We start from the raw sequence: 24,840 nt of genomic DNA on the forward strand, positions 1-24,840 counted from the left end.
GGAACCTAGAGAAGCTGGAGGCCGCAGGATGAAAAATCAGGAACCTGGAGAAGGCCGCAGGATGAAAGTCAGGAACCTGGAGAAACTGGAGAAGGCCGCAGGAAGAAAGGCTGGAACCTGGAGAAGCTGGAGGCCGCAGGATGAAAGTCAGGAACCTGGAGAAGGCCGCAGGGAGAAAGGCTGGAACCTGGAGAAGCTGGAGGCCGCAGGATGAAAGTCAAGAACCTGGAGAAACTGGAGGCCACAGGATGAAAGTCAGGAACCCAGAGAAGGCAAACAGTTTTTTTGTTGTTTGTGGAAAAACTTAGGTGGCCCTGAAAAGGGCCGTTTGAACTGCTGCCGTTGTTCTTGTTGCTGTTGCTTGCTGTGGCTGCTGCTGCTGCTGCAAGGGAAGGGACCTCTGCCAAAGGTGCCATCAACTGAGTCGAGGTTCGGGAGTTCCCTACTCCCAGGCGGGTCAAAAAAAAACTGGCAAAAATGTGCCGTATACGTGACAACAGAGACGCATGACTGTCGCCGGCGCTGTCAAACACAAGTGTAACTTAAGAAAAATGTAGCAGGCCTACGATGTGATGAGAGTTCTTTTGGCTGGTGACTGAACCTAATAGTAAGAGTTTCGTATGAGAGGTTTTGTTAATTATTTAAAGTAACTGATAAAAATTTAAGTAGAACGCCATTTCTGTAGGGTTTTGAGAAGCTACGAATTTGCAAGGGTTGTCTGGGCATGCGCAGACGTTAGTTTTCTCGCTGTCCCTTCAGTGAAGGAAAGAAGAAAGGAAAACGACAGAGACGAATTCTCGTCAGCAACAGTGAAGGCGGTGGATTTTTCCACACCGCGACACGTGTAATTTAGTTTCAAGAACCGCCGACAGATGTCGTTTGTCAGCCAAAGAACCGGGGTCGATAACTATTGTTGTAATGAAAAAAAAAAGTTTCATTCAACACACAAAACTAAAAACACATAGAAATGAAAAAAGTTGAGAAATTATTTTAATATTTATTTTAAGAAAATGCTATTAAAAAAGAAAAAAAGTCGATAAAAGTGAGACATAAACAGTAAAACGTAGTCATTTAAAAAAGAAAATGCTATTTAAAAAAGAAAAGAAAAAGTCGATAAAAGTGATACATAAACAGTAAAACAGTTAAAAAAAAAAAAAAAAAAAAAGTCGATAAAAGTGATTAAAAGTGAGATATTAATAAATTTGTAGTAATGTCTTTTATTTCAATATTCATAAACAGTAAAACAAAGTTGATAAAAATTCATGATCGTTTAGTTACTATGGCAACTAAAACATGTCCTTTGTTCATGCGTGGGGAGAAGTCAGTGTTTTTTTTTTTTTTTTTTTTTTAGGGTGTTCGGCAGGGAACTCTAATCGCGACCAGTACCAAACTTATAAAAATTATTTGTTTATATTGTTAGAAAACATGTGGCTAAATGATGGGAACTTAAAAGCGGCTAGGGTTCGAATTATCACAACAGACAAAAAAAAAACTGAACCGTTGCAGCCGCCAGTCAACAAAGCAACAAACAGGAAGAAAAAATAATAAATAACGTTAGTTCTCTTACCTGCTCTTCAAAGTTGCGACGTTGCTGTTTTAGTGTCACGGCTCGTTGTGCCTGGTAACATTTATATCAATATTAAACGAGACCTTTCATAGGCCCAAGGAAACAAGTAAAGTGTTCTCCCATACAAATAAATTTGTGGAAATAACCTCTCGGTGGGAAAAAAAAAAAAAATATAAAAAGAATAAAACGAATCCCGGCCGAGATTCACTCTTTGTTAATTAGAGAAAAAATAGTGTCTTTGGCCTTCCCAAAATTTGAATTTCGACGTTAGTCACATAAAAAGAAAATTTTAACATATTAGGTTGGCCAAAGGGTAGCAGGTAATAGATAGGGAATCAAAAAAATAAGAGACACATTGTTACTTCTCGCCTTCCCAAAATTAAATTCCGACATTAGTCACATCAAAAGAAAATGTTAACATATTAGGTTGGCCAGAGGAAAACAGAAAATAGAGGGTCGTAACATAATTTGTAAATTGTGTCCATGAGCCAGGATTACCGACCTGTTCCACCGTCTACCGGTTCCAACTGATCTATATATATACACAATCTTTACTCCTCCTGTCATTTACATGTGCTAATTACCCCTTCTACAAAGAAAATAGATAATCCTAACACCCCCCCCCCCCCCCGAATTGAGGTAAGGAAAATTCTTTCACTCTCCCATTCAAAAAAAAAAAAAAAAAAAAAAAAAAATACATATACATAAAATAAACCCCTTCTTTTTTTTTTTTTTAACTGACCATTGTAATAAGCTAAATGTCAGACACCCCTCCTGGGTCTGCACAAGAAGAACAGTACCACTGATCCTCCTCTGCCGGAGCTTCATCTATGCCAGCACATTGCCAATGGATCCATTGATCACAACATATCATTGGTCTGTAATCTTCCGGTTCCTGACACTCAGGGCAGATCCATATTAACTCCTGATAGAGCATCGCCTGACACGCCGAACAATACCATCGACTCTCCTCTGGAGGTTCCCCCACTATAACAACACACTGCCAATGGAACCATTGATCACAATGATCACAACAGATCATTGGTCGCTGATCCTCCGGTTCCTGGCAACCAGGGCAGATGCATATCAATTCCTGATTCGCACGTACAAAATCCACTGGGACAGAGGAGCCCGTCTCATCTCTCGACGTATCAGGAGCATAAGCTCTATGACTGTGCGTTATAGCCAACTCCAATGGATACAATAATTTTATGGGTGTTGATTCTGTGTTGATCCATCACCCCTTTTCAATATGACAGTACGGACAAAACCATCATCCCCAGGAATGAGTTCCATTACCCTACCTAAAGTCCAGAAAGGTCTGGTTTTAATGGGGGATTTTATTAACACAACATCTATCTTTATCTGATTATTATAGGACTCATTGTGTAAGTCTTTCGCCGATTCTCTAAGGCTAAGCAGGTATTCATTAAACCATAACTCTTTGTATTTGGAAATGAGTTGTTCCCTCTCCTCCATAGCCTCAAGAACATCAGCCCTGAGGGGGGTTCCGAATCAAAGAGATCCTCCTCTTCCTTTCTATACAGTATATTAACTGCAGAAAAGGGCCTCAGGAAATGATTGGGTGTAATGATCTCCAACCCGTCGTCTGATGAGCAGCGATAAGTCAAAGGACGATTGTTAACAGCCCTCTGAATATCTGAAACAAAAGTTAACAACTGAAAATAACTCACCTGAGAGCGACCAACCATTTTAAACAAGCAAGTCTTTACTGTGCGAATAAGCCGCTCCCAGGTACTCCCAAACCAAGCAGCATATACCGGAATTGTCAGATGTTTGACCGAATAAGTGAGGAAGATACTATTGTATTCTTCCGAGCCATAGGCCTGCTGAATAATTCTGCCGCCAGTTGTAAAAGTCTTAGCATTGTTGGAATACAAATGAGAAGGTACTCCGACATTGTAAATCTTATGAATGCTAAGAAAAAAGAATACACCGTCATATCGTCCACCACTTCAAGGTGTATGCCTCTAGTGGTATAGACAGGTGAATAAAAGCAAATAAACTTTGCGGATATTTCCTCCCTCCTCCACCCAGATGTGTCCTGTGAAGTCCACACCAGTGTGAAGGAAGGGTCTGATCAAGTTGACCCGACATTGGGGCAAATTAGTCATGCGGGGGTATGCAAACGACATTGCATTGTAACGCACACACAGCTTTCAAGACTTTAAAGTAGATTTTACTGCCTGTCTTGCCCTAGGAATCCAAAATCCCGATAGGCGTAGTTGGCTATGCTCAAATGTTTGCATTTTCTGTGAGCATCTATAATTATCATTTGGGTAAAAGTGTGAGATTTACCCAGGAGAACTGGGTAAATCACTTCATACTCGAAGGTAATGCACTTGCGAATCCTACCCCTGGTCCTAATAACACCTTCTTCATCCAAAAAAAGGCTGAGAGAACTCACTAAATCTGGGGCTTGACCAGATGGATTAAGCAAGTATTCCTTGACTTGCGGAAACGCTTGCCCTTGCATCCCTTTTATTAGGTGCTGCCAAGCCAATTTTTGTGGGTCATCCCTTGAGTGCTTCAAACTTCCTATAAACTTGAACACCCCTGTTACTACTCCAAGAAGTTTATTCAGAGTTTCATACTTCTCAAAGGGAATTACAGGTCCTTCTGCCTGTATCAGGGCACCGCAAAATGTAGGCTCCCTCACAATCTCTTTATTTTCCTCCCTCAAACAATTTAAGGAGGCGAAAGGCCATTCTATAGGTGTTCGGGTCAGCCATGTAGGACCATGCACCCAATTCAATATGTGTTTTTTGAATGTCTTTACTGACACTCTCCTTGAGAGCAGATCCGCAGAGTTCTGCTCCGAGGGCACATAGCGGAAAGAAATGTCTATTCCAAACTGCTGGCTCAAATTCTGACGCATTTCAGCAATGTCTCTGACTCTGTTTCTTGCAAAACCATTCTTTGTTTTTACATCCTGAGAGAGGACCCAAGACAGCACTATCTGAGCATCAACTGGCACACCAACCTCTCTAAAGGTGATTTCCTTCAGAGAAAGTAAAATTGTTTTTAATGCCTTTAGCGCCAAATACACTGCCAACAACTCAAGTGTGGCCAGGGACTTTGCCCATAACGGTGCTACCCTGGCTTTAGCAAAAACCAAATTGGACTTATCATCTTGTAAGCCGTAAGCTACAAATCCGTATGCTTCTTTGGAAGTATCACAAAATAAAGCCAGGTTTGCTGTAGAGCCCTCGCGCAGGGACTTTCTTGGAAAGGTGAAAGAACTGAGTTGAGATAAATCTTTTGAGAGTGACTGCCAACTCTTCTGTTGGGTAGAAGTAACAGTTTCATCCCAGCCCAGCCTAGCCTTCCATAATTCACTAATAAATAGGCGGCCCCTTATTGTAACGGGTACACATAAAGATAAAGGATGAAAATAGGCTGCCACCGCCGCCAATATTCTTCTTTTGGTATTGGCCCCGGAATCACTATCTGTCTTGGCCAAGGACAAAGAATCACTCTTTGTATCATAATTATAGCCCAATACCTTCTCATATTGGGAGTAGTGTTGAGGCATACGCCCATCCTTCTCAATCTTATGTCTTAATTCTTCGCAGTTAGAACTGCAGGAACGTAAATCAAAGTATCCCTCTTCCAACCTCTTCACAACATTAGTGTATAGCTGCGCAAGATTCTCAGGAACATTCCCTGTTTTAATTAGGTTATCCACATAAAAATTTTCTCCAATAGTTTTGGAGCATTCATCATGTGGATAACGGTCAGCATGATGCTTCAAAAGGAAATTTAATATAAACGGAGAGGCATTATAGCCAAATATTAAGGTGGTATATCTAAAGCATACCAAGGTTTTTCCTATTTTAAGAAAAAAACAAAATCGATTTTTATCCTCCTCAGTGAGGAGTTTAATTTGCAAAAATGCCTTGCGGATGTCACCAAGCAAGACATACTCATTAGAGCGGAAGTATAGCAACAACTGCAGGAGATTTCCCATCAAGTTCACCCCGGGGTAGGCAACCTCATTAATCGAGATTCCACCCTTGGGTTTCGATGAACAATTAAACACAGGCCGCACTTTTGTAGTGCTTTGCTCTTCAGTTTTATATACAGGCCTGTGTGGTATCCATACATATTTTTCATACTCTTCCCGAGTAACCACAATTCTCTCCACAATGCCCTCCCTTTCTTGTTCCAGGAAAACATCCAAATACTCCCTATATTTGTTTTCTTTTTCCAGTTTATTGAACACACGGTTCAAAACTGCTAACGCCACCGAATAATTTGATGGAACTTTGCCAATCTTGTCCTCCCACCAAGGAAGCTTGACATAATAACACTGGTTCTCTATGACCAGAGTTTTGGAACTCCTTTACCTTCTTACGTTCAAAATCTGAAAAAGTTTCCTCCTCAGTGAGCCCCATAAGTTCCAAACTAAACAAACTGTCCAACCCTCTTTCCACTGAGGTGTTCTCAAAAGTATCCTTATAAGGATCTACATAATTATATTGAGGTGCCAGCACAAAGTTCACCGCTGTAGTGGAAACAGTACTCATGCTGGCAAGGACCTTTTCATAATCAACGGGTGGTGAACGCTCCTCTCCGATTGACAATATCTGGGATTCTTTCAAGAAGTTAAGCGAATTCCCCCAAGGCACTATACCCTTTGGGGTCTCCCAGGCAACACCATTCTGGCACCTTATCAGGCTTAAAGGGTGCAAAAACTGCAGCAGATCTACCCCCACTAGACCTCGAATAGGAAAAAGACGTTCCTTTCTATCAAATCCAGCAGCTAATTGGAAATGGGCCTCTCTTAAATTCTTATATATTAAATCCATTCCATCTATTTGGGTCTTTAAATTAAAGGAGGAGTCAATGAGGACAGGCAAAGGTCTTCTGGTGCCAGGCACCATTTCCACCTGCAATAATACCTCACTTAAATTCTTTTTCTCCTCTCCCACGAATGTTTGTATTGTATATTGGCGGTCATAACATGACTCTAAAGAAATATCTAATCCCTTTAGAATGCTTCTGGAAAAATATGAACGTTGACTTCCAGAATCAAGTATACATTTACAAACATACCGTTTCTTGTTGCGATGTAGAACCACTTTATAGATGGGAAGGATAGATCTCTGTTGAGTGTCACAAGTCTGGAAACTGGTATTTACTTTAGTTTTCTCCGAAGAGGCTCTATCTTTAGGGTATATTACAGTATAGTGCCGTTTCGAGCTACAATTAGCACAACCATATGGGAAGCCCTTTTTGTTACGGGGACATTTATCATATGAATGATTTTCCGCAGCACAGGCAATACAAAGGCGCAATTCTTTGCACCTTGATAGTCTCTCTTCATACGTAGCAAATTTTTTGCATAATTTCCCGTCGTGTCCGCCTGAAGAACAAAACTTACAAGTTGACATTGATAGTGGGGTGTCACCCCTAGAGGAAAAGTTCTCTAAAGCTCTTTTTGGTGAGTAAGAGCCTGGAACAAATCGATCAGATCGAAACCTGCCATTGCCAGAAGGGGGAGGATACTCCTCCAATCTCACCAGATCCTTGATTAAATTCTTAGACAAGGAAACGATGTCATCAATTCCGGGATAACTATTTCCAGTTTTTCTCATTAATTCTCTCTTTAAAGAAACCGGTAGCCGGCCAAACACAATATGACTTATTAATACATAACCCGGTTCCAAAAAGTCCAACTGGTAGCTATTTTTCAGCTCCAGCAAAGTACGCCTGACTTGGTTAAGATAAACTTTAACTTGAGAAAACTGGCTATCCACTTTTGGCCTGACTGCCAATAACTGCTGAAACATCTGATCCAAAATATTTGGTATATCCAAATATTCTCCCTCCAACAGCTGAAAAGCCACAGGAAAATTAGCTTCTGTGGTGGAAAGGTGCTTCACCAAATGTAGAGCTTGACCTTTTAGGCAACTCTTCAACAAGCAAAACTTTGTCAACTCAGAGCGAAAGCCCTCAGCACAATTCCAGAAACCAGCCAAGAAATTTTTGAAGGCGAATCGATCATCAGATGGTTCTCCATCAAAGGTAGGAGCTTCCATATTAGCTCTAAATTCTGGGGCTATTTCACCCCCCAAACTCTCTTCTCGCCTATCTGTTCGACTCCCCTCAATCTTCTCCCTTAACTCGTTTAATTTCTGGAAAGTGTTCTTCCTAAATCGGAAGGCATTATCCAATGAGTCATCATTAGTTTTAAGCTCCACACTTGGAGGACTGTCCAAGCATACAGCTGTCACCTCGTCTTCAAAGTCGCCAAGGCGTTCCAGCCATCCCATTATCATTTCCCGGTGTTCTTGAAAAACTGCCATTGGCAAAGTAGCTTGATCATGTAATCCCCATAGTTATGTACTAATTTTATTTCTTAGCACAGCTTGCTGCTGTCGGCAGCTGTCTAACTCTAAGGAATCAATAAAAAGTATAAAAAAAAATTAAAAAAAAAAAAAAAACGAATCCCGGTCGAGATTCACTCTGTTAATTAGGGAAAAAATAGTGTCTTTGGCCTTCCCAAAATTTGAATTTCGACGTTAGTCACATCAAAAGAAAATTTTAACATATTAGGTTGGCCAAAGGGTAGCAGGTAATAGATAGGGAATCGAAAAAATAAGAGACACATTGTTACTTCTCGCCTTCCCAAAATTAAATTCCGACGTTAGTTACATCAAAAGAAAATGTTAACATATTAGGTTGGCCAGAGGAAAACAGAAAATAGAGGGTCGTAACATAATTTGTAAATTGTGTTCATGAGCCAGGATTACCGACCTGTTCCATCGTCTACTGGTTCCAACTGATCTATATATATATATATACACCAGGGGTCGGCAACCTTTTGTTTAGCGTGTGCCGACTTAGGGTTTCAAATTATTCAGCGTGCCAACATTTATTATTTATAACGATCAAGGTCAATATACCTGTTCTCTATATTTATTTCATAAAATATATAATAATGTCAAAGTTTATAAATAATGTGAAAAAACTGTTTCTGAAAAGTTTTTATTATTAATGGGACCCTTGTCCTTGCATGGTCTTTGCCAATTCCTCAATGTCGGGAACATACTTTGTAACTTTGAGCTTAACACAGTTTTCTGAATGTTCAGGTGTTAGACGACTTCGACGTGGAGACAACACTGCTTTCATGTGAGAGAAAATTTGCTCACAAGAATAAGTTGAACCAAAAGCTGAGAGAAGAGCAAAAGCAATTTTCTTCAAACAGATGAATGAGCTTGGGAGGGAGATCCAACAGTTCAGAATAGCACCAGACTTTTCAAAATTTTCATCTTCCAGAGACTTTCTTAGTTCAGCAAATTTTAATGTCCATATTTCTGAAGACCTAAATTCAATCTGTTGCATTTCAAAATCATCAATGTCCATCCAGCTAAAAAGTTCCAGTTGGGCATTTGTCAAATCAAGCATGTCGGGCTTAATCAGATATGAAAATAAGGATCCATGAATGTAGAAGTCCTGGCTTCGTTTTTCGAATTCTGCTTTGAGTGCTTTCACGTACTCCTGAAGCTCATCTGTGTTCACTTCGAATTGATTTGCATGATTTTTCACATTTGGAAAGTACTTAAATGCTTTGATGTTGATGTCACGGGTAAAAATGTCAAGTTTCATTGTAAACGCTTTCCAATAGCTGAAAAGATCAAGGACTGTTTGTCCCTGTCCTTGTAATTTCAAATTAAGCTCATTCAAATGTGTGTTTATGTCGGTCATAAACATCAACTTCAACAACCAGCTTTCATCATTCAGCTGAGGGAATCGTTTCTGTTTTTCATCAAGAAACATCTTAATAGCCTCAAGACAACAAACAAATCTAGCTAAAACTTTGCCTCGACTAAGCCAGCGAACATTGTTGTATAACAGAAGATCTCCATATTCACACTCAACTTCTTGTAGAAGCGATTTGAATTGCCTGTGAACCAATGAAGAGCGAGAAATAAGAAAGTTGATTATCTCAACAACAGTTTTCATCACAGAGACCAAATCCAAAGACGAGGTCTTTGCACATAAGCCCTCCTGATGTATAATACAATGAAAACTTAACAGTTTGCGTCCAACATGATTTTCCAGAAGTTTTACAAATCCTTTCTTCTTGCCAACCATTGCAGCAGCACCATCGGTTGTTACGCAGAATAATTTGTTCAAGTTAATGTCTTGTTTAGAAAAATAACCAGTAAATGCACACAAAATATCTTCTGCTTTGGTTGTATCATGAAGGGGTAATAAACAACACAACTCCTCATAAATGTGATTATTCTCGAGATATCTTGCAACCACTGCTAGGCGAGACGCATCGTTTACATCGGTGCTTTCATCAAGAGCGACACTAAATACAAGGGATTGCTTTAATCCAGTTGTTTGCTTAGTTGTCACATTTTCAGCCAAGTCAGATATGCGCCTCTCAACTGATCTTGCAGAGACTGGTATTTCTCTAATTCGAGAGAGTATAATGTCCTTATTTTTTAAATCACGAAACAAAACTTCAGCACCACTCAAAAAAGCTTCTTTGATGTATTCACCATCTGTAAAAGGTTTACCATTTAAAGCCACACACTGGGCTATTTTGTAACTACATTCAGTAGCTTTACTCTTCATTCCAACAGCTTGGCTCAAAATAACAGTTTGTTTTTTGAAACCAGAAATAGCTTTTTTGATGGCTTCACCTTTTTCTTCTGAAGTTTTAAACTTAGATTGATGTTTGGTTTGAAAGTGCCTTTGTACACTAGATGTGCGACACACAACACTTTCGCAACAGAAAGCACAAACAGCACGATCCTTTTGTTCCACAAATCCATATTCTATTGTCCAATTGTCTTGAAATGGGCGATGATCAAGTTTTCTTTTCTTTTCAGTCATATCTAACAGCAGGGGTATTCTGAAAATATAAATAGGCCTAATTACGTAAACATCAATTATGATATATATAAAATACCAAACAAATTATTCTTGCCTTTGCTGTGGGAGAACCAGGATACATTTTAATAAAAATTGTGGAGAAAAATTATGTACAGGGTGTCCCAGAAAAAGTCTAAAGGTTTTGATTAGCTCGAGCTAGGATCCTATTCGTGCGTGGCATTCACAATTTAAAAAAAATATTTCATCCACGTATTCCTCCAATCATACCATTTTGTTTAGTATGAAGATGATCGAAATTGCTCATCTCTTCTAATCCCAGTTACGAGCTTGAAAATTAAAAGTACAATTTCAAGAATTTGAAAGGCAATTATACCTTATCTTGTATTCATATTCTGACCACTGAACAATTCTGTAACTCTAGCACCCTTCCTAAATTTAACACCCCTCAATTTCAAACAGCAAATAAAATGTTTAAAACTAATAATTTTCAAAATTTTTTTAGCTCATTGTGTTTAGGAAAGATTTTTCTTAAAGAAAAGTAAAACTTTTTAAAATAAAATCTCATATAATTAATTTTATCGTAAAAAATATCACAAAAAAGTCAAAGCTTCCTTACTGCGCGTGAGCGTTTTCACGTAATAGTTTCAATTTCAATTTGTAAATTTGTAAATTCTTGAAAATTTTCTATGATTTTAAAAATCGATAATTTTTTTTCTATTCATCAAATCCTTTTCATTTTTTCAGATTTTATGTAAAATTCTACGCTCTTTCGAATGGAAATAAAATTATTTTCTGAAAAATTCATTTTCATACTTCTTTTATTTATTTTTACCCCCCCTCTGTCTAAAAGTATGAAAGTATGAATTTCTATTAAAAATTCGTCTCGGAACACTCTAATTTATATCTTTATTTAAAGATCATAAAAAAATGAATAAAATAATGTGTTGTTTTTTTTTAAACCTTTATCCCTTCATTTTGAAAATAAACGCTAAAGTTTAAAATATGTACATTCTTTTATTTTTTAAAAAAGATTTATGAGCTGTGTAATTTTTTTATTTTTATCATGCTAAAAAAATTAAAGTTTCTTTAGTCTTTCCCTTAAAATTAAATTTGCTCTTTCGAAGATCTGCTAAAATAGCTATTTTATCTGTATCGGAACACTTAGTAAATGTTACGAAAAAAAAAAAACCATGTAAAAATATTTAAAAACAAAAAAAAAATATAAACTGAAAGTTATCCCTTCTATTTATAATCATTATTTAAAGCTTAAAGTACTCACAACAAACATTCTCCTTTTTTCAAATAGAGTCCACGTGTTTTTAATCTCTCTTAGAGCTGATGACAGATTTATGACAAGCTTAGTGAAAGAAAGGGTAAGTGGTAAGTTAGAGAGTTACAGTATAGGGAGATAACAAAAATGGAAGTTTGTTTTGTTTTGGTAAGCTTTAACCCCAAAATGACCCATTGCCAGTCATCGTCTCTTCACAAGGGATGGTAAATAGTGTCATTTAGTGTGAAAAAAGGAGGGGTTTTACATATTGTTCCAGAACATTATAATCATTTCTCACTCTTTCTCTCTCTTTCTGCTAAACGAACGACAGACAGACAGCCAGACAGATATTGAAAAAAAAATGACTACCAAAAAATAATTTGTTTCCTAATAAGGTTTATCATATTTTGAATATGGTAGCATATACTTAGTTTCATTACAAAACTTAAATAATAATAAAAAGCTAAAAACAAAAGTTTTATAATTACAAATAAAAATTTATATACTTTTCTTAACTTTTTTTCCGGCATTGTTTTTTTATTTGTATAAATATTAAAATAAATTTAAACAAAAACAAATAAACTCCATGTTACACGTGTTGTTATTATCACTGGTAAGTGTTTTATTTTAATTAAGATAATCATAGTCAAAAGATTTTTTGGTTTACATATACACTTTTTATAATTTCAAGTTAAATTTTATATACACTTCAAGGCATCCGTAGATTTCAAATGTCAGCGCTGCTGCTGATGTAAACAAAACTTCCGGCGATTCGTTGAAATTTTGGGCGGATTTTATCAACCTATCTCTGAAAATATTGCTTTAATTTCCAAATTTATGAATTCTTGATTATTTTTATTGTTGATTTTTGTAGAGGAATCATTCATTTACTTAATGGTCATTTATTTTCGTCTGATAAGTTACTTTTTATATATTTATTAGATTTTTTTATTATGATTTTTGACTAAATTTTACATTTGCAACTCTCTCACGCTACGTTGTATTTCATCTGGGTCGGTGAGACTGAGTCACCAGACTCAATTCAAAACGCATTTCAAAATTATAGTATCTGACAGAACATACTTTGAACGAGCATGGAGCATCTAACGCCTACGGTTCGCACGGACAAAAATAAAACGCGTTTTCTTGTTGTGGGCATGCACTTAGGTGGCAAGAGTACGCAAGAGATCGCAGATATCCTCATAATTCCAAGGAGAACTGTTTCCTTTTGGCTGTATGAAGTTTAAAAGATTTGGAGGCTCGGCGTGCCATTAGAATTGCTTGGCGTGCCACCTGTGGCACGCGTGCCGTAGGTTGCCGACCCCTGATATACACAATCTCTACTCCTCCTGTCATTTACATGTGCTAATTACCCCTTCTACAAAGAAAATAGATAATCCTAACACCCCCCCAGAATTGAGATAAGGAAAATTCTTTCACTATCCCAGCCGCCAAAAACCCACCGTTGTTGTGGAAGTCTCCCTCTGTTATATTTTCTCTTGCTCATTAACGACTCCTCTATCTCTACTATATGTCCTGGTCCACCAATTTGGTATGGGTTTAACATCAAATGATGACTAGCAATGTCTCTTAAATATTGATATCATTGAATAATAGTACTCTTGTGTAATTTGCACACATCAGTTGCTACAAACACAGGTAACTGTCTAGACCATGAATATACCACTGATAAAATCTGAGAAAGTCAATTTTGACTGTTTCAAATATGGCCCGTTGGTTAGGCATGCTGTTTGGGTTTTGTGCGTTTTGCAGCGGAATCTTTTTGTTCCCTGGTATTTAATGACTGTCATCTCTCGCTGACATACAATGCAGTTCATTTTTGAAGCAAGTATCTTCCGTTCCTTAAGGAACTGATATGCGGATTCAAAATCCTATGTCCATTCAGTTAGTTCTGTAAACATTTTGGAAAATAGCTGGAATATTTGTTTCATAATTGTTGTAATGAAAAAAGTTTCATTCAACACACAAAACTAAAAACACAGTAATGATAAATGATTTATTTTATTCATTGAAATTGTCTTAAATTTTAAATGAAAAAAGTTAACAATTTAAAAAAATGCTATTAAAAAAAAGATAGAAAAATAGAAAAAGTCGATAAAAGTGAATGAATGGTGCGAAACATTGATTAAATAAACCAACGTAAGTAAATTTATTATTCTATCACCATTTCTATCGCAGTAAAACGTTGCCATTAAAAAAGAAAATGCTATTAAAAAAAAAGTCGATAAAATTATTACTAATAAATGTGTAGTAATTTCATTTATTTCAATATTCATAAACAGTAAAACTTATAAAAAAAAAGTCGATAAAAATTCATGATCGTTTAGTAACTATGGCAACTAAAACATGTTCTTTGCGCATGCGTAGGGAGAGGGAGAACTCAGTTTTTTTTAATGGTGTTCGGCATGTAACTAAAACCGCTACCAGTACCATATTTTCAATAAAACACAAATTTGTATCGAATAAATCGTTAGGGTTTGTTTTTTCTAAACATTCTTATTGTTTTTACACGGACAGGGATTTTTATTTCGTTTCATTTCAGTTGTGGGTTCTTAACTTAACCTTGTCCTAGGTACGTGAAAGAAACATTCAAAGTTAACATATCTCAAAATGGAACAGCTCAGCAGAAAGAGTATGCAGAGACCATTCTAATGATACTTGAACCACCTCTGTAGGACAAATAATAAGAAAGTTACAACAATTCTAAAGCTGAAATTTGAGACTAATTTTGGACAATAGAATCAATGGATTTCCTTAACAAAGTTGTGACCGATATCAAGATTTTTCCCAGTTATTTTGTCATAACTTTCTTATTTCTTGTCCGATTTCAAAAAAACAAATATCGCTGGAGAGCTTATTGAATGGAGAACAAGAAAAATATATTTTGAAAGTTTATTAATCAATTATTTACAAGATTAAGAGGTGAAGGGGGATGCTGGGGCGGAAGATACAGTCAATTTCTAAGGGAATATTACATACCCGCATATGAAGTCTGCTGCTAATGCTGATTTTTTTATGTCAAAATCCTCGGCATCTTCCTTGTAGCTTTCTCCCTCACCCCAGTATCCATTTACATAAACTCCCCCATTCCTCTTTAGGAATTTCTCCACTTTCCCGTTATAGACGGTCTTCTCCAAAGTTTCTGCATCAAACCAGATATGACATATTTTGAGTCCAGCAATTCTCCCACTTAGGATGTCCTTCGTCCTCTCTCTAGCTTTCTCGTCCATCTCAGGAAATTCAGTGCTTAGATCTAGGACTGGTTTCCTAAGTTTTGTCTCGATTTTGCTTCTTTGAAATGTCACTTTCTTCTGCCGCTTTGTGACCAACCGTTTACTTATTTCTCTCTTCGTCTCCTCAGACTTCTTTCTTTTTGCCAGGCGGGTTTTCCGACCCATTGATATAGCAAGAGAAATCAGTCTGTCCCTCTTTTCTAGTGGAAGACTGTCAAGGTAGTCCACAACACCGTTTTTCTGTGCTCGGATTCTACAGGAGATGTAACAGAGTGTTGCATTGTGGGCATGGTCTTTCAAAGCACTGAACATTCCCATCACCTGTTCTGCATCAATATTGTTTAGCCTGGCTGATTCTGTCTCTTTCGTCAGGGTCTCGGTTATGTCCAGACTGAAGTACCTGTTGTACTGCTTCTCCAGCACCGTCACAGCCGTAGTGAGGCAAACTGTCATCATCTTCTTGAAGTACTTTGCTTTGTTGATCTGCGGAAAGTCAATTTTGGATTTCATTTTGCTGAGTTTCTTTCATAGCGGAGTGTGATAACGAAAGATAATCCAGCCTCTTCTTCAGGCGACGTGGGGTGAGGTTGTGTTTTATCCGAAGAGATGAGCGGACCGTAGGAGTTTTCTTGTCAGGGGTAGCAGGTGCTGGCTCTTCAGTGGAAACGTCTAAAGGCCTACTGACTGGTTCTTCAGTTGAAACTTCATTGTTGAGATGGAGGTGCTCTTGACCTGAAATAGAAATAGGAATCTTCAATGACTTTGACTGGACCTTGACATATTTCATTTATAAAGTTAATAAATCGAGAGACTTTTAAAAACACTACTTACAGATACTGCTTGATGAAACAGGTGTGGATGACACTGCCTCCATGGGCTGGGGCTTCACTAAAGTATAGGCTTCACTGCACAGGTTTGAATACTTGTTCATGCCTTTATCGGAACTGACATCTTTTATTTTCTTGGCTCTATTCAATAGGGACTGGATTTGAGCATATGTAATCGAATTTTTCAATACATCGGTAATTCTTTTTTGGCACGTCAGGACGCCAGCTCGCCAAAAAGTATGCTACGCACAAAATTTCATTTCGTCAGTTGTTTTTACAACTTTCTATAGAAAAAAAAAAACAACTTATTTTTACATTTATATCTCACGAATAAACATAAAATTATATTTTAAAAACCGTGTTTATTATTTTTAAAATCAAACAATGGAGTTGAAGTCAATGTTTTCGATTGTAAAACTAACCTATGTTTTTGATAAATTTCTGTGTGGCATACTCAGGAATTATTTTTTCTAAAGAATAAAATTGAATAAAGTTTATTTTTACAGGAATGTTTAGACATTTACCTAGCAAATAAGCATAAAAATATATAGGAAAAACCGCGTTTAATATTTAAAAAAAAAATCAAAATTATACACCAGGTATGAAGTTGGGTTTGGGTAAGGAGTGCTACGACTTTGTACCCTTCTCTCACTGGCCTACTCTCGTCCCCTGACCTGAACCTGCTGGACTATTTGGTGTGGTCATATGTTGAGAACATCATCAACATAACCTCCCACAGTACCAAGGCCAGCCTGATCGCAGACATCCGCTGAGCTCTTGCCAGTACTTTCTACCTAACTGGATATGTTTTTAGTGTTTTTATTTAATGTTACATGTTTATTCAGCTCGAAAAACATAATGTTTACCGATGTATTGGAAAATTAAAAATGGCGGCCGGCTCTCTCTTTGACACGGTAAGTTTGGGAAAAGGAGTTAAAAATAAAAAAATATGCAAAGTACTGTTAAAAACCCACCGAATATATGTCAGCCTATGTCAAATAAGTGTTATTATTTATGTCCAGATCATTCTCTGCACTAATACCAAAACTTCTTAAAAATGTAAACTTAAAAAAATATTTACTGTTTTGACCACTTTATATGTTATCTCCCACCCCCTAAAAAAAAACTAAAAAGTATTTGTGCGCAATAAATATCTAAATTAAATGTAATGTTTACAAATACTTTCATTACGAGGACGGAATTTCTAAAAAATGTAAACATAAAAAAATGTAAACGCAAAATGTCCGCAGAGACACGTGCCGAAAACGAGGCAAGCTCCTTTCCCCTAAAATATGCGCGAACTATAATTTGAAAACGAGGCTTCTCTCTGCGAAGAAGAAGGGGGGGGAGTAGTAATTTAGGCCATTTTGAATTCTTACGACTCGTAAAAAGTTAATATTTGGTATGAAATAAACAGCGTCTAAAACTACTTAAAAACACTAATAAATGATTTAGGTAGGTTGCAAAGTAGCTTTTATAGCTACTGTTAATATTTCTTTGTTGTATATTTTAATTTTTGATCACTTTTTCGAATCTATGTGTACAGTAATACAAACCCGTTTTTCGAGCTGAATAAACATGTTACATTAAATATAAACATTAAAAACATATCCAGTTAGGTAGAAAAGTAACTTATCTTGCCTTTGATAACATTTATTTGTTCTATATTTGTTTTGTGACAACTTTTTCGAATCTGTGTACAGTAAAACAAACCCATTTGTTTTTTATAGGTAATTGAGGTCGCTGACAACGAATCTGATAGTCAAACTTGGGGCAAATTTATCGTTTGCATGGTATTAACCCCTGAACTCATGAACTACTTTCCACCATTTTGCAGCTTCCGTTTATGCTTCGCGCATGCGCTGTAGCATAAACGACGGCTTCACCAAGCAAACTGCCTTCTCACATAGCGTATCAATCAAAAAATTACGGACTGACATTTTTTAATGACTTACAATTGAAGAATAGTACAATAAATTGGGGGACCTTTTTTTTTTTTTTATGCGGTTTACAAAAACATAAGCCCCAAACATTTTTATGTCTTTCGTTTTTTTTTTTTTTTGTGGGAGGAGGATTCAATTATAGAACTTTATGTGGCTTAATGGGTGCTTCTGCAGTTTTAGTTAACCGTTTTTCTGTAAGTAATGCACCGACATTTACCAATTAGAACACCATTTAACATTTTTCGAAGATTTTACTGTTTACATTGGGGGTGCAGGAAAAAAAAAAAAAAATTAAATTTCATCTAATTTCAAATTTTCCGCGGAAGATTTGTATGCTATGTGAGAAGGAAGTTTGCTTGTTGAAGCCGTCATTTATGCTACAGCGCGCGCATGTGTGTAGCGTAAATGGAAGCTGCTAAATGGTGGAAAGTAGTTTGTGGGTTCAGGGGTTAATACCATGCAAATGGTAAATTTGCCCCAAGTTTGACTATCAGATTCGTTGTCAGCGACCTCAATTACCTGTAAAAAAACAAATTAGAGTGGTCGGTGTTCTGTTGTAGCGTATCTGGATATTTACCATATTTTTTTATTTTTAAGTCATTAATCTGAACTATTTAAGTGTCAATTCGCGGCCATTTTTATTGTTCTCACCCAATGCTCGACAGTCTTTTTCGAACTGAATAAACATTTTAAAGTGAGTAAAACCACAAAAATCTTTTCCAAATAGGTAGAAGAGTAACTTATCTTGCCTTTTCATGACATTTATTTGTTATATATTTCAATTTTTTATCGCTTTTTTGTATCTCTGTGTATTGTAAAACAAACCTAGCAATCTACAATATAGAAAAAAAAAATGCCGAATAATTTCTAACACCACAATTGACCAATATTTATGAGGGATCTGCGTGTGAAACACATTTGCGCCATCCACAACTACTTGAAAGAGAGGATGATGCACTGTCGGAGTAGATGAAAGTCTGTTTTCATAAAAAAAACAAAACAAAAAAACAAACAGGAAAAAACAAAACATAACACTGAACATATACGTGCCAACTGAGGTTTGGCAACGAGATGGCCATCAAACTCTTTTTTTTTTTTTTTTTTTTTTTTTTTTTTTTTAATGACCGTTCCTAGCAAGAAATGTTGCAGCGCGCTTTTATTTTTGCGACCAAGACATATAATTATCTCTAATTGTTGCTGGCGTATCTATAATTGCTTAGGAGCAGAGGGATTCTGTCATTGCATGTAAGTATAATTTTATTGATCCCATTAAAGGTGCCGTGACATACCACTTGGAAAAGATGTGGCAGGAAGAAGCGAAAAACGCGATACCGTTCTGATTAAGACCAGTGTTGTGCCAACCAACTGAGATTTTCAAAACCCGCTAGATTGGGGACATAAAATCTCTAGATTTTTTTACTTTTCGTAACAGAGATTTTGAAAACCCGCTACTAGATTAACAAGAAAAGTCTCCAAAGAAAAAAGGAACATTAGATTTTAAGTTTGTACCTTATATATAAATTTAGTCGTTATGCAGAGCATGCTTTTTAGACATGAATTTAAAGTTAACTTCAATTTTTACGGTATCTTTTGTTTATTAAATTGTTAGGTAAAAGTTCAGAATAGTTAACAAAAAGCCCATCCTCCCACGTTAAGAATAGGTTTCTAAATAATGAATAATAATGCTATTTCAGTGGAATCAGTATTCTGCATAAGTACCATACATTTACGAATATAAAAATATTGGTACTAGTGCACTTAAAGCAATGTCAGAAATCATCAGTAAAAATTCATGGTAAACACTGGAATATTTAGACTTACTGTCTTTCGAAGCTTATAACTTCTTGAAAAATGTAATTCAAATCCTAACTTCTTTTTTTAATTAAAGGAGCAAAGACCAAATTTTAAAAAAAATAACAGGTTTAATAGCAAATTATGCAATTTTTGTTTTTTTTTAAATTGGTTTTCCTTAAAAAAAAAAAACGAAATTTTACTTCTTTCGATTATAAAAAAATGTATATAAATTCCAAAAAATTACTTACCTATAAAAACTAGTATTCGATGAGTAGTTCAATTGTTCATTGTTAAGAATTTATCCATATTTATACTTATATTCCATGTCCTTTTTAAATAAAATACTTTTTTAAACAAGGATTAAAAACAAACGCAAACTTTTTAACTGTTCATATAAAGGGAGACAAGTCTGATTTTATTTGCCTTTATATTCTGGCACATTGAAGGGGCATAATTTATGTCTTTTTAATGCGTGCTGTAAACAAAATTTAGTATTTCGGTCCTCCGTACTTAAAAACCGAATATATTCACTTATAAGTTTTTATTGTTAAACAAAAAAACCAGTTGACCGATTTAAAAAATTTTTTTTTTTTATTCTCTTAATGAAATACATGAGTTTTTGATTGATATATTTTAATACTTTATTGACTGAATGTTTATATCTAAAAAAAGAAAACATTGAATGAAATAGAAAAAATTGTAAGCATCCCATATTTACTTAACATTCTAAACATAACAAGCTTCCACTTGAAAAAAAAATTCAATGTGGTTTTAAAAAAAAAAAAGAAAGGTTTTACACTGGACTTTACAGGTAAATTTAAAAAAAACTATCCTTTTTTTTTGTTTTAAATTAGAATATTTTATTTATTGATCTTTTATCTTCAATTTGTGATATATTAAACTTTGGTACATAAATTATTAAAATTTTAATAGACATTTCAAAATGGGGAGGGTGAATTTAAAAAAAAAACGTTTGTCGAAAATATTATATTTGGTTTATTGGAAAGAACATAAAATTTCATATTGACCCTGAAAATATCTTAAAAATTGAAAAATATTTAACTCGTAAAATTCAATGATTTTATTATGTAAAAAAAAATGGCTGCATGAAGGCGCGCCGGCACTTTGTAAACACTTTTTTAATAAATAAAAAAATATTTCTATTATTTTTTAAACAATTTTAATAGTTCATTTTGGAAGTATATTCCATAAAGAAAATAAACAACCCACTTTAAAAAGAGAAATTACGAGTTTTTTATATTTTATTTGCAGTTTTGTGTTAGGGGTGTCAAAAATTACCTCAAAATTCTGATACACCTAGTGCACTTATTGATCCATGCTGAAATAATAACATTATTATTTAAAAAGCCATTCTTAACATGGGGAGGGTGTTGTGTACCAATCCTATACTATATATACAATTGAATAAAAAAATACACGTCTCTCCCTCTCTTTTTCTCTCTCTCTCTCTCAGACATATACATTCAATAAATTGTTTCTGTTCCTTGTCGAATAATAAATTGTTGTAAATTTTAATTTACAGAGTTTAGATAAAAAGTTACTTGACAATAACAAAAAAATGAAAATATCGAAAAAAAAAAGGTTATATTATACGCATCTGTTTTGAGCTGAAGATCTCCGGAAAAAAAAAAAATTTCACTTAATTTGATCGAGAATTTTTTTTTTTTTTTTTTTTACACCGCGGAAAAACACGTTTTTATGAGAACGCGTTGAAGGCAGAGTTCTTGGATTCTTTAAAACTTTTCTTTGGAGTTTAGAAACGCGACGGGGAGATAACTCCAGTTAAAGCTCCGACACTCCCTCCCTATCTTTAATACTCGTTTTTCTTCCTAAAAATCGAACCTTTTGCTCGGTATCATAACATTAAATTAAAAAAAAAAAACTACTTGATGAAATAAAGTAAAATTTTTTTTTTTCTTTTCTTTCGGAGAACTTCATTCTATAGCGGATACGTACAATTTAAACTTTTTCCCAATATTTTCATTTTTTTAATGTCTTGATTAAACTGTACAAGTACCAAAAAAATTCAATTTTTTCTTTCTTGTATGCCTTCCAACAGTCTGACGACCGTGGTGCCCGGCAGAATATATGGTGCTAATATACTGTTTTATTAACTGCATCCCGGTTTCGTACACTCACCAATGTTATATTATGAATAAGCGTATAGTGGCGAGAAGGAATAAGACAAACAATATAGATATAAAATTTAAATGATTGATTTCTCATCGTTTATTTATAAAAATTAAACTTAGCGAGAAAGTAAAAAGTAAACAAAGTGTTCAAAGTTCGTAAGGATGATGCACGCGAGAGTGGATTTTTAACGTCGGGAAGGGATCCGACGGAGCCGATAATTATCCCATGCTGTAGATTTGCTGTGAGTCTGAGCGACTGACCTTTGTTGCAATGGCTAGAGTTTTTATAGTGGCGGCGCGGACGTAGTTGAAGACAAACAGAAGTTTGGTCATTGGCCTCAGCTTTGCTTTTTAAATGTGTTTGTTTTATGTGGTTTGACGCATTGTAGGGAATCGTCTGTTTGGTGTATGTATGCATGTGTTATATCGATTTAAAGCTGGGAAAGTTGAGGATGTAACCTAGTCAATGTTGTATTGTTGCAATGTTTCGTGTATTACTTATTTGCGTTAATATGCTGCCTGAGTTGTGTTTATTGCGATGCTTATGTTTTATATTTTGTTTTTTTTTTCTTTTGCTGTGCAGCCTTATCTGGCGGTTTTCTTGGTTGAAATGATGTGCAGCCTATTCTATTGCTGTGTGTATATGAAAAAATGTGCTTTGAAGTTGTCGTGTGTATGTTTTCTGCGATTGAATACTGCCGCGTCTATTCCACCGTATGGCCTGGGTCCCCTACCTCCGGGGATTTCTGAGAAAATATTCTTCACAGATGTCTCTCAGGAAATTTTTCCAATCGGCGATGGTGTGTGATGACCTTAAACCGCATTCGCGTTGGAGGTCTTTTTTCGTGGCTCGCTGGTAGGCCCACAGGTAAATGATTTTGATAATTGTTGCTATTGTAAGCCTGAACTTGGCGAAAATGTGCCAGTGAATCATACGTTCGGCAATTGCTAGCCTGACACCTCCAGGCATAGCCATTGCTGACTTTTGCTCTTCTCATAAGCTGACAGCTGTCTGCATGACAAACACGTTTTCGACCTTGCCAGTAATTTTTTTTGTTGGCAAAAATCCAGTACAATTGCTGGGCTTTTGAGTTGGTCCTATAAAGATGTGAAATTCATATTTTTTTACACTTTTTTTTTTTTTCCTGCCCTGAATTTAATAATTTGTGCGTCTTTCCGTAAATGTAGGAATTGGTGTTTTTTTACTTTTTCTTTTTTCTTTTCTTCCTCTTCTAAATTGTCGTCTGCTGCTTTGAATTTGCAACGTGCGCCGCGTTGAAAAACATCACGCCTCATTTTTAGTGGCTCAGCTTTATGTTACGGTGACACTCGGCTTACTCTGGCTGTTGACGTCAGTGTTCCGGTGACAGCCGAGCAGTCGCTGAGTTACGTCCAGATCACTCTCTGCACTAGTACCAAATTGTTTAAAACAAAATTTTTAAAAGTATACTGTAGGGCAGGGGGGGGGGTATAAAACTTGTGTGGCTTAACAGGTGCTTCTGCAGTTTAATTAACCATTTTCCCATAAGTAACACACCAACATTTACCGATTAGAATACATTTTAATATTTTTAGGAGATTTTACTGTTTTCTGTTTACATTGGGAGAGGAGATGGGTGTTGTGTTGGTGCACACGCCCCAACACCACCCTCGCCTCCTCCCCCAATGTAAACAGAAAAAGGTATTTCTGCAATTTAATTAACCGTTTTTCCGTAAGTAACGCGCCAACATTTATCCATTAGAACACCATTTAACATTTTTAGGAGATTTTACTGTTTACATGGGGGGAGGAGGCGCCTTTTTTTTTTTTTATGAACTGTTTTATTCTTTTTATCAAACAAAAATAGAACTTTTATAATGATATATAAATAAAACTTCTAAAAAATAAATTTAAAAAAAAAGTTCATTCTATGCAGTTTTGGTCACCGTAGCTAAAAATATGTCGGACGTCACTTCCGCTAAATGGCTTTGTAAACAAAAGAAGACGAAACTTCAACTTAACCAAATAGTCCTTCAGGGCAGGCATGTCAAATTCAGCCCCCTACTACTACTGGACTCAGCTTGTGCTGGCATGAGGGCCGCACCCTACGATATTAATCAAAGTCGTTAAATAAAAATCATTGCTGAATATGTTTCTTTTACCGTTAATTTAGAAACATGCAATAGTTTGGTCATATTCAAGAATGCAAGTTAAAAGTACTTGTAGCTTAACAAAAGAATATAACAAAGGAAATTAGCATGATATATAAATCTGTTCTTTATTTCGATATAACGGAAATTTAAAAAGCAACATACATAGCAACAAATGCAATGCACATAAATTATAATAATTAAAAATGAACATTTATTATCAAGTACTCAAACATGTTTTGTGTTTTGTCCTGAGGTTTCACACCTTGTTCTTGACAAACTTTGGTATGTCTGGCTGAAGTTTCTGTGTATTTCCGAGCTTTACTTGAGAAGATAAGTATTTGTCAGTTAACCTAGTTCTTTAAGAAGTCTTTATTAATTTCATGAAAGAAAATAATTGTTCGCACAAATGGGTGGAACCAAATATTGCCACGATCCGTGTGACAAACTTTCTGAAATTTATAAACCTTTTCGGAAGGTATGAAAAGAAATCAAGTATTCCCACTTCAAAATACTTAGCTCTGAGTAAAGAATCTGACTGCATTTCTAACAGTTCCATTTGTACGCTTTCGTTTGCCTTAGTAACATCAAAAGTAAACGGCACTGTGAATAATGCAAACTCTTGCTAAAAATATGAGAAATCACAAAATCTTTTTTGAAACACCTTTGACAATGATTCCAGGTGACTGTCATACTTGGCAAAACTTAGTGTTGACTTAGTACTATTGTTTTAGCGCTTTGCACATAGGAAAATGAATTAAATTTTCATTTGAGACTTGTGACTCCCATAATCTCAACTTTGTAATGAAGCATTTGACGTCATCATACAACTGAGTGATGAGGCTTGTTTTTACCTTGTAATTTCAAATTGAGATCGTTTAATTGTGCTGTAATGTCCATGGCAAAAGCCAGATCCTGGAGCCAACTTTCATCTTTCATTTCATGAGTATTTCCACCTTTCATCTCCAAAAAAAGTGATTATTTCTTGTCTTAACAAATAAAATCTTTTCAACACTTTGTGACAT

At 35.8% G+C, this 24,840-nt stretch overlaps 2 protein-coding genes across 2 annotated transcripts; both read right to left on the bottom strand.

Moving 5' to 3' along the window:
* Positions 1-3,767: 3,767 nt before the first annotated feature.
* On the bottom strand, positions 3,768-5,558 carry LOC145286439 (uncharacterized). The gene has a single exon (XM_080135352.1). The coding sequence runs from the start codon at positions 5,556-5,558 to the stop codon at positions 3,768-3,770; it is 1,791 nt and encodes a 596-aa protein (XP_079991478.1).
* Positions 5,559-14,831: 9,273 nt separating this feature from the next.
* LOC145285961 (uncharacterized) lies at positions 14,832-16,027 on the bottom strand. The gene is made up of 2 exons (XM_080134487.1): positions 15,800-16,027; positions 14,832-15,700 (listed from the first exon to the last, which is right to left on the bottom strand). The coding sequence occupies exons 1-2, from the start codon at positions 15,897-15,899 to the stop codon at positions 15,462-15,464; spliced, it is 339 nt and encodes a 112-aa protein (XP_079990613.1). The 5' UTR covers positions 15,900-16,027; the 3' UTR covers positions 14,832-15,461.
* Positions 16,028-24,840: the final 8,813 nt, after the last annotated feature.

Source organism: Euprymna scolopes, chromosome 10 (assembly GCF_053919585.1).
Source record: "Euprymna scolopes isolate OS-2025 chromosome 10, ASM5391958v1, whole genome shotgun sequence".
Classification (NCBI taxonomy): Eukaryota; Metazoa; Mollusca; class Cephalopoda; order Sepiida; family Sepiolidae; genus Euprymna; species Euprymna scolopes.